A 10,948-nucleotide genomic window follows, 5' to 3' on the forward strand; every position below is an offset into this window, starting at 1 on the left:
AAAGGTGGTTCCAAGCCTGCTGGTCAACCTGGCTTGATGGGTGCTTCTTCATCATCTGCTCATGAGAATGTCTCCCGAGTTGAGTTTGAGGAATTTAAAAAGTGTCTATCTGTTGTTGTCAGCCAGCAAGGGATACTTATGAAATCTGTTGCTGAGATGAACAAGAAGCTGGACATTCTTATTGAGGTGTTTTTTTATTTGTCATTACTTTTTCTGTTATTTTTTTTGTAGTGTTTTTATGTTGTTTTATACAGTAAATTAATTTTTTAAGTTTTTTTTTGTTCTCAGTCATCCCAAGGTGGTCTTACTCACAATGGATCTCAGTCTGAAGATGCTCTTCGTACTTCAGAAAATGAGGATGATGAAGATTCCACTTCGGAGGAAGACGAGGATGATAAATTCGACGATGACAAAGGAGATGATCATCATGACGATGAAACTGATGATGATGATGAGGATCTTGGTGGAGATGGTGTTGGTGCTGGTCAGGATGAGGCTCACACGGGGGATGTTCGTAACGATGAGGGTGTTGTTGTCCCCGAGGTTGTTTCCAGGGATGATGATACCGGCAAGGTGGATGATGCCAAGAATTCTGACCCTGTGGAACCTCTTGCAGAGATCAAACAGGTGTATTTCTTGTTTGAACATCATTTTTTTGTGCTTTTTGTGTGGATTTCTGTGTTTTGTGTTTGTTTTAATAGTTTTTTAATGTTTTTTTTTGTTGTCAGCCTGAACAGTCTCGAGGTGGGGAGGAGAACATTGATGTTGATGCAACAATTGCATCTGCTGTTAAAGCTGTGGAGAATTTGGTTTGTATTTCTCTTTTTGTTCTTTGTAATTTGTGTTTATATGGTATTCTATTGTTGTTTTTATAGTGTTTTGATTGTACTTTTTGAAATAAAAAAAAAAAAGTCTTCTTTTTTTCCTTTTTCTTTTTTAGATTGGTTCCTCAACTCATGTCCCTGCTTCTGTTGAGACTTCTGAGAAGACTGATATTGAAATGGTTGTTTTTCAAGAGACTCCTATTTTACGTCCTCAAAAGAGGGATCGGAAGAAAGGAGCTGTTTTGAAATCTCCATTCATTGAGCTTGCTTCTGGTGCATCTAAATCAGGTTCATCCTCAGTTTCTCCTGATGATTCTGTGTATAAGGTCGTTAAATATGTGCGTGGTTTGTGCCCGTTAGACAACAAGATTGGTGAACCTGTCGATCCGCAATTGGAAGTTGAGTTTGTCAAGTGGGTTGATACAGGTCTTAGAAAGCATAAATCTAAGTAAGTATTTTTGTAGGTGTATTCGGTTATATATCTCTTATCGTTTTCCATTTAGTTTCTAATTTTTTATTTGTGTTTTGATATTTTTTTATTTGTTTTTTTTTAGCACAACAACTAATGTGTATTGTAAGGGTAAGGACACAATATTTCCGCCTTTTCGTTTTGGTGTTGAGGACATTAGCAACAAGATGTGGTTTCACAACCTTGCCTACCCTAATTGTTTCCTTACCAATTCTGTAAGTTTTTTTTTTATTATTATTATTATTTATATATTTTTGTTTTTTTTTATTTTTTTTTTATGTTTTTAAGTGTTGTTCTGTTAGTTTTTTTATAAGTTTGAATGTTTTTTTACTAATTTCTTTTTTTTGTACAGCACATTGACATTATTTTCTATTATCTTCGTAAGAAAATAATCTACTCAGCCGAGCAGAAAATCAAAGTCACCACAACTGATTGCCTCTTTTGTTCTAGCATAACAAGTTTGTATGAGAAGTTTGTTGAGAAAAACAACCATATATCGGTGTTCTCTCTTTCTCACAATGTGGCCCAGTACATTCAAGGTGGTAAGATATTATGTGCCACTCCTTGGGATTTGGTTGATCATGTTGTTATGCCTATCAATGTAAAATTACAGGATCATTGGATTTGTGGTCGTCTAAACATAGCTGAGCGGCGGATATATCTGTACAATTCATTGCGTTCTGGAAGGTATATGACAGCTGCCAAAGAGGCTTGCAAGCCTTTTGCTGTTATTTTACCATATTACTTCTCTATGTTAGACTTCAAAGGCCTTCGCAACGAAGCTAAGTTTAGCACTATGGAATCGTTCCCTATTGTTGCTGTTGATGGTTTACCCGAGCAGGTCACAGCGTAAGTTTTATGTATAGTGTTCAATGTTTTTCACTGCTTGTTTGTATTTTTATTTTTTTGTTATGTGACTTTGATTTTTATTAGTGTTCTCATAGTGTCTGTTTTTGTGTTTTCTTGTTGTTTTTTTTTCCAGTGATTGTGGTGTTTTTGTAGCATCATTTGCTGAGTATTTCATTGATGGCAAACCCATCCCATCCTCTGGTTTTGATGTGGAAATTCACCGCGATCGTTTGGCTGTGTTATTTTATCAATATGGCATGAAGAAGCAAACTGAGAACATTGAAAGTGAATCTGAGGCCCCTCCCATCCTTCCCAAGAAGTGATTTGTTTTTTCAATCAGACTGTCATTGTTCTTATAGTTTTTTAATGTTGTTTTTATGTTTTTTTATGTTGTTTTCGTAAACAAACATTGGTGTTCTGTTATGTTTCCTTACGTTTTGTGTGGACAATATGTAATCTTTATTTTTGTATGTTTTTTCTTATTCTTCTTATGTACAAACAAGTTGGTATGTTAAAGTTGTTAGTTTTTTCATTTCACATCCCTTCTTTTTATGTTTTTTTTTCTTATAGTTTCTCTGTTTTTTTGAATACAAATATTCATTTCAATATTAAAAACACAAACTGTTTCAATAACAAACTTCATATATATATATATTCAATTTAGTATCCAACATCTTTTAATATCCAATCTAAAGTATCATCAATTCCCAATGTAATCAATGTTTTTCAAATAAAAACTGTATTCCCTTTGTATTTCAGAAATTTAAATTCCTCAATATCTCATTCTCAAAACGTATGTGTAGTTTTCTTTTGTTTTTCCACTGTTGTTCTGTTGTTGTTTTTATTCCCTTCTACGTCTTCTGCTGCATGTTCTTTTGTTATGCCCCAATTCACCACATTTGCTGCACTTGTTGTGTTGATCCTTTTCCCATCCAGCCTTCCTTCTTAATGTTTTTGGTCTTCCTGATTTTACTCTTTCATGTGGAGGCAAGACTATAATATTCTTCACTTCTTCCGGTACCTCCCACTCACTTTGGTGTTCTATTGGGTAAACTGTCCCTGAATAAGTTGCCAGCCAATTTTTTTTTGTGTAGTAATCTGAACAGTAGGTGTACGGGTCCATGTTCATCTCCCTCATCACGGCCACAGCGTGCCCGTATGGCATTTCATCTATTTGGAACCTGTTGCACGTGCATGTTCTTTTTTCTAGGTCTACTTCCCACGATTCTTTCATTCTTGTTACCTCAAACAATAATCTGTTGTTGCTTTAACCTGTTTTAAATTTTATTACAAAAAAAACAAACATAGCTGAAATTCTTACAACAATAATACAAAACTATTAAAACAACACTACAACAGCACCTTTTACTTACTGTTTCTTTTTTTTTTTTACAAAAAAAAAAGAAGCATAATTAATATTTTACCTCCAGATTCAATGAGTATGTGTAATTTTTCAACAGTATGTCTTCTCCAGTTGGTGATAGCTTAGTGAAGGTGTTGTGTGCTTTTGTCCTATTAGTATGCGTCCATTGTTGCACCAATGCTCTCAAGCATTCTAGCAGCGTTGTAATTGGTAGCTCCCTTGCTGCAAAATTTGCAGCGTTCAGTGATTCTGATATGTTTGAGGTCATTGTAGAATACCTCTGGTTTTGTCTATGAATTCTTGACCACTTTTCATAACCGACTTTTTTTATGTAAGGTCTTATGCATTTGTCCAATCCATCCAATTCAGCCATGTGGAACTCGAATTGCTTTTCTGTATAGGCTTTGACTGCTCCAAAGAATGGCAGATTGTATTTGGCAGCATGTTGTTTGAAGCTTGTTTTAAGGTTGCTCAAAATGTGGTAACCGCGAATCGTGTCTAATTTACGGATAGATTTCTCTTCTTTGCTTTGATGAGGCTTTCATTCCTGTCTGAAATTAGGCATTGGTGTTCCCGTACCCCATACGCTTCTTTAAATTTTTTGAAGAACCATTTCCAAGATTGGTCATTCTCAGAATCTGCAACACAAAACGCTAGTGGAAAAATATGACCTGCTGCATCGTGTGTGCATGCGCACAACAAATTTCCCCCATAAGCTGCTTTGAGGAACGTTCCGTCCACAACAACTATCGGTCTGCATGCTCCCCACCCTTTTATGGATGCATCCAACGCCATGAAAACAAAGAGCAAGCTGTTGTCTTCTGTCGTTTTCAGATCGACAAATGATCCAGGGTTTGTTTTTTCCACCATGTGTAAGAAACTCGGTATTAGGCTGTACGAGTCACTAGCATTACCTCTCAAGTCGTTTACTGCATGTTCCTTACTTCTCCAAGCTTTCATATAGTTCATTTTGATGCCATATCTGTATTTCAACTCCCCTTTTATGTCCATCGGTGTTGCCTTTGTCTTTATGTTCAAGAACTTCGGTTTTATGCATTCCCCTATCAGTTTCGATGTTGCTTGCCTTTGGTCTTCATGCCTAATATTTATGGGGCATGTGTGCATATTTGAGAACCTATTAAAACAAAAAACAACAAAAACAACATTAAAAAACTATTAAAACAAACCTGTTGCAGGGATCAAACATGTGTATTTCAGTACAAAGTGTGGAAAAAGGGCATTTGTTCAGGCTGACAACAAAAAACAACATTAAAAAACTATTAAAAACAAACCTCCTGATTATGAATGTGTTTGTTGGGCCATTTCTCGATGCTCGTAGTGACCAATTGCAGCTTTCGTAAACACATTTTAGACTGTACTCTTGAGAGCAGGACTTCAATACTTTGTACTGAAAGTTGTTTTTGATTGCGTAGTAGCTGAGGACATTCTTTAGAGTTTCTTTGTCTTTGTATGCCTGTCCTTTTTCCACTTCGGGGTGTTGCTTGTCTGTTATTAACTTTGCATTGTTGATGTTGATTTCTGGATCCAGTTTTTTACTGGTGTTTTCAAGTTTTTCTACCATTTTTCAGCAACCAGATTTGCATAGTCAATTATGTCGAATTTGTCCTCCTCATCTTCTATTATTTCTGACTGTTCCCCTTCTTCTGTTTGCTGTCCCGTTGTGTATGATTCTGTTGTTGTTATGTTGTTTTCAAGCGTTGTTGTGTTGTTTTCGATCATTGCCACATTATATTCATACGGTGTTGTTGTGGATATCGAATTTGGTGTTGCAGCAGGTCTTGTGTTGTTGTTTTGTTGGTTGACACATAATGGATATATCGTGAAATCTGTTTCCTTCATTTTCAATTCCAAGTAAAAGTAGAGGTTTCGATCGTTGCATATTTTGATCGGTGGTATTCCTTCTTTAGCTTGGTACTGTATTTGTAGTGTTGTGCTGGTGTTTTGGCACCCCAATGAAGTAAGCAGTATTTGCAGTAGCTATTCGTACTTGCATTTTGTTGGTATTAATTCTCCACTAGCCACATAGTTTACATAATTGTGATCTTCATTCCATTGTCCCTTGCTCTTGATGAGTACTGGTAGACGTTCCATTGCCTGTCATTCCAGTGTCTTATTTCATGTTAAAACAATAGTACAACAACAATAAAACAATAGCAAAACAACAAAAAAAAATCAACAAAAAAAATAAAACAACAACAATAAAACAACACAAAAACAACCAAACAGAAATACCCATTATATTTTTTGTTAGTTTTTATTATTATATTTGTCTGATACATATGTGTAGGAATGTTTTTGTATTACTAACCGCAAAACAACATTAGAACAACCCTAATTTTTTGTATGAATAATTTTACTAATTTATCAACTATTTTTTTCGAATCATTTTGTGTTACAAACGTCAAATTAACAATAGAACAACCCTCATTTATCTTTTTGCATAATACATTAAAGAATATCACATTTGTGTTTTCGTTTTTTTTTAAAACTTCAGATCTAAATCTGGGTTTTTTTTTTTTTGGTTTCTTAAGAATTAAATTATTTTTTGGGTTTTGTTGTGTTTACCTCTGTTATTTTGGGGGGACAGTGTTCTGTAGTTCTTGTTCTTAAATTCTGCTTCCTTTTACCAAAAACTCTTCGCCGGATTTAATGGTTTTTTCTTGGTGATGTCCGACTCCGGCGACTCCTCACACACGAAGCAGGTCGTTTTCCCGTGTGTTTTACAGTTCACAGTATAAATGTTAAGTTGTTGGGCTTGGGCAGTACAAAAGTAAAGAAAATGGGCTGGGGCAGTAAAAAAGTTGTTTTTGCCGTGTCCCAGTATTTTTGTAAAGTTTTTGTCCAAAAACAGTATATATGTAAATTTCCCTTTATTAATTGAATAGGGCCAAAAAAATTAAATGGGCCTAAATAAAATCTATCATGCTGTGACCTTTTATTTAGCAACCTAGTCCATCTTAATTAAAAATTAAATGAACTACCTATATGCATCTAAATATAAAGTAAACATATAGGCTCATACAGGCACACAGATTTGGATGGATCCTATCATGTTAGTAGGTCATACACAGATGAAAGAAGAATGTAAAATTTACATGGTACAAATTTTTTACTTGACCTATTTACAATTGAACCATGGGTTAAAATCAGATCATTGGATCTGTCAACAAGTTAATCATGGCAATTTAGATCAAGCAATAATAGGTTTTATAAAACTTCCAAACAAGCTAAAACACATACTCCTGCAACAAGTTGGATATAGGATTTATTTAATTTTTCATTAATTAATTTATTTAATAATTTTCGAAAATAAATAAATAATAAAAAAAATAGTTATTTTTTCGATTTTTTTTAAAAAAATTAAATAAATAAATAAATATAAAATTTAAAATTAAACCTACAATTTTGAGAATTATATTTCAACTAACCTAAATATCTTTTTCAAAAAAAAAAAAAATGCTAATTATCTTTCAAATTTCATGTTATTTAATAAATTACATATTCAATAAAATATAATGATAATTTAATATCATTCATTTGATTTTGTAATTTAATTAAAATAAAATAAATAAAAAAATTTAAAAGTTAGCATAATATCTTATCCCTATTCAAAATATCATGATTATAATAATCTTATTTTAAATTTAAATAAGGTCAATTTATTTAAAAAATAGAATAATTTTAAAAAAAATATTAATATCTGACCTTAGATTTAAAAATAAGATAAAATTATTAAATTTTAAAAATAAGATAGTTAATTAAGCAAAGAAGATAGATTTTTACCTATTTCAAATTCAAATAACACTAATATCTTAAATTAATTTAAAAAAAATACTAATTAATTTAATTCTGATAATTAGATTTGAAATATGAAAAGTAAAAATCAAAATACAAAACTACACAAAAAAAATCCAAAGTTAATTCCATGAAATAACATTAAAAATCGAAGAAAAACGAAAAAAATTGTGAGCTGTACGGATGGTATGCTTTGCATACTATCCAGGCGCACATGCATGGGCAGATTGGGCTGGTTTAATGCACAAGAGGTGCTGCCAGCATCATTTTCGCGTGCACAAGGGTGTGTCACCACCCTCGATTTTTTCAAAACTTCAAAATATCATAACTAATTCAAATATAACCGAAATCAAGTTCTGTAAAAAAGTGAATTGCTTAATGTTTTCCAAAATATCCAACAAAAATAATTCCAGAAACAAAATTCAATTATTTTTCAAAAAAATTCACAAGCATCAATCAATCCTCATATAACACACAGATCAACATGAAACCATCCAAATCACACACAAATCATTTTAAGTCCAAATTTCTTGAAAGTAAATCAATTACCATGGCTTTGAGGCCAGTTGTTGGAAATATTTTACCAGGATCTTAGATTTACTAACAAGTATGTTATTTAACATCCTAAATATGAACTTCTAAAATGATATGAACTAAACATATATAAAGTATGAGAAACCTTATAGTGGTTGCAGCGGAATATAATGTCTCCTTCCACTCAGATCTCTAACCCTTGTATCCTTTCTGTCGTAGAGTATAACCAAGATCTGAGCCCAAATGTCCTTCTCTTGAATCTGGATTCTTCACAATCTTCCACACTATGATTGAGGTACCACTTGATGTGTGTGGGAACTCACTCACTCACTATGGGCTTCGATTTTCAGAAGTGAAGAAGAGGGAGATAGGGTGGCGGCTAAGTTTAGGAAGAAGGCTTTGAGATTTCTCTGAAGGAATGAGATGCATCATCTTTTTCCTGAAGCCATCACTACCTATTTATAGCCAACCACCTAGGGTTAGGTTAGATTTATTTGGCATTGAAATAATAAAAAAATAAATGATAAAATATGCACATAGTGGCTGGCCATGATAGGATAATGGGACCCACTTTACAATTTTTCCATTTTGTCATTTTTCCATCTCATTTTCTAAAAAACGCCAATTTTCCAATTTAATTACTTAAATGTCAATTCTAATTATTAAATAACTAAAAAATCAATTATTAAATAATATTGTCATTTAATATATTTATTAATTAGACTTATCAAAGACTCTTAATTAACAAAATGAACCCTAGAAACTTTTTCTTCTCAATTAAGCCCTTACTTAGTGAAAATTCATAAACTAGACATAGTATAATTTTAGAATTATAATTGATTAATCAAAATCAATTAACTGAGTCTTACAAGCAGTATGGTCTCAACTAGTATGGGAACCATGGGCCTATATATCCGAGCTTCCAATAAGCACACCCAGAACTTACTAGGTAAATTCACTGACTTATTAATTCCTTGTTGCATCCACGCATAGAACTTGGAATTGCACTCTCAGTTATATAGAACGCTCTATGTTTTCCACGATATAGATACGCTATCAATTATCCATTGTTATAATTCCAATAATCAATGATCCTCTATAGATGATTTACATTGTATAGGGATTAAATTACCGTTACACCCTTCAATGTATTTTGTCCTTAAAACACTTAGCCCCGTATAAATGATATTTCAGCGAACAGAAATGAGTACACGACCATTTATCTCTGTTTAGCTAAGCTCGAAGGAAATCATCATTTCACTTCTAGGAGCTAGATAGAAGCTATAGATTCCATATCTATGTTTAGCGCTCCCACTCAATTGCACTACCATGTTCCCGAAATGTACGTATCACCCTGACCAAAAATTAGGCTTAACTAATAAATCAAAGAACATGTATAATACTCCTGAGATCGAACCTAACCATATCAGGATTAAGATCATTTGATCTAGGATCAACTAGGTGATATTGAATTGAATAGATATCTCGGTAAATTATCATATCTGATTCAAGGTTCAATATCAGTCCCTTCCGATGCATACTCCATGCATCCAACCGAAGCTTTACTTTAACCAATGCCCTGGAAAGGACATAGCACTTATCCAAGGTGCAAGTAAACTATGTTGTAGATTATCATATCAGTTAAACCCTCGGTGTACTGATAAATCTAGGAATATCTATTTAATCCCATAATCTTGATTACTTTCCACTGTGCGACGACATAATAAACAAGAACATAAATGTGATAAGGGTTTGGATTAATTTATAAATCAAATAAAAAAGTAAATGATAACATGAACCAAATGACACACAAATGAGTGATGAAAATACTTCTATTTCTTTATTGATATTTGAATAAAATAGAGATTACATTGAAACAGAGTTTTATTTAGGGCATAAAACCCAACACTATCCAATAGCACCGACTCAACCTCTTTATCAGCTTTCTCTCATAACCTCAGCTCACTGACTCTCTCTATCCTTACCCCGACAGACTAAACCCAATCCTAACCTCTACTTCACACCCAACGGCGACAGAATTCCTACCTCTATCGGCCACTTGAACCCCATTCGAACCCTAAACGAACTGTTGACCGAGGTTTTCGGCAACCAATAAAATAATATAAGATTAGAGAACTGTAAGAAATTAAGAGAAGGATATTTACGTGGTTGGGGCGTTAGTGAGCCTTAGTCCACGAGTCTGTGTATTTATGAGTGTATTAAATACAGAGAATCTTCTTGGTGAGTATTTACTCTTTTTGCACTTATGCAACCCAAAATTCTCGACCCCATTTAATGAGCTTTGAGGGGGTATTTTTAGTATTTTTGGTGGGGTGATTCCCAGGATTACAGTACATGTATTTCTGTAACTATCCATAAAGGTTGGTATTCCCAATGAATATACCATGGGTAATGCATGGTCAAATCCCTAGGTGTTGTAGGGTTTTTATGTGGAATTTCCTTATTGCCTTTTGAGTGACGTGACTCTTCGCAGTGTAGCCGTCAATAGACTTAAGTGATCATAGCTTCGTAGGTGCAGATTAGGGGTTGTGCCGTCAGACTTTATTGCGTGTAGCAGTCCCAACACGTTTCCTCCCATGCAGCATTAAATGCGAATTGACTGCTCAGTGGAAGCCTGACACCTCGCCGAGACGCTTTGATGTTACTTAGGCCTCCGGAAGCATAGGCTCAACCGTATACCTTCTCCGGGAGTCAGGTCCCGGATGATGCTTTTTTTTTATAAAGATTTAGCAAATAATTTAAAGGTTACGATCTTTTGATCCACGCGTCCTTATCCGGTTGGTCCACGTATATTGGGAAAAATTAGGGGCAACATTTACCCCCCAAGCCTTGTTTATTTTAAAAATGAATCAAGGTTTGTTCAAGTGCCTCCGGTTGACTCCTCGGTTTCCTGGCACGTGCTTTGGGCGCGTGAAGATGCATTTAATGATCACCATTAATGCAACGATTCACTTTTTGCAGGCGTTGATTTGTTTCATGCCCATTGATTGATACGGTGCATTAATGTGTGTCAGACGGATACTCAAACATTTTCACCGCCTCAATTACGAATCAATCTCACCGTTGATTCTC

The 10,948-nt window shown here is 34.1% G+C and overlaps 2 protein-coding genes across 2 annotated transcripts; both read right to left on the minus strand.

Annotated features, from left to right (window-relative positions):
* Window positions 1-2,983: 2,983 nt before the first annotated feature.
* Window positions 2,984-3,307, minus strand: LOC133036039 (uncharacterized). The gene has a single exon (XM_061112510.1). It carries the CDS (start codon window positions 3,305-3,307, stop codon window positions 2,984-2,986), a length of 324 nt encoding a protein of 107 aa, XP_060968493.1.
* Window positions 3,308-4,003: 696 nt separating this feature from the next.
* Window positions 4,004-5,087, minus strand: LOC133036040 (uncharacterized). Its single transcript, XM_061112511.1, has 2 exons — window positions 4,798-5,087; window positions 4,004-4,640 (listed from the first exon to the last, which is right to left on the minus strand). The coding sequence occupies exons 1-2, from the start codon at window positions 5,085-5,087 to the stop codon at window positions 4,004-4,006; spliced, it is 927 nt and encodes a 308-aa protein (XP_060968494.1).
* Window positions 5,088-10,948: the final 5,861 nt, after the last annotated feature.

This window comes from Cannabis sativa, chromosome 3, assembly GCF_029168945.1.
Source record: "Cannabis sativa cultivar Pink pepper isolate KNU-18-1 chromosome 3, ASM2916894v1, whole genome shotgun sequence".
Lineage (NCBI taxonomy): Eukaryota > Viridiplantae > Streptophyta > Magnoliopsida > Rosales > Cannabaceae > Cannabis > Cannabis sativa.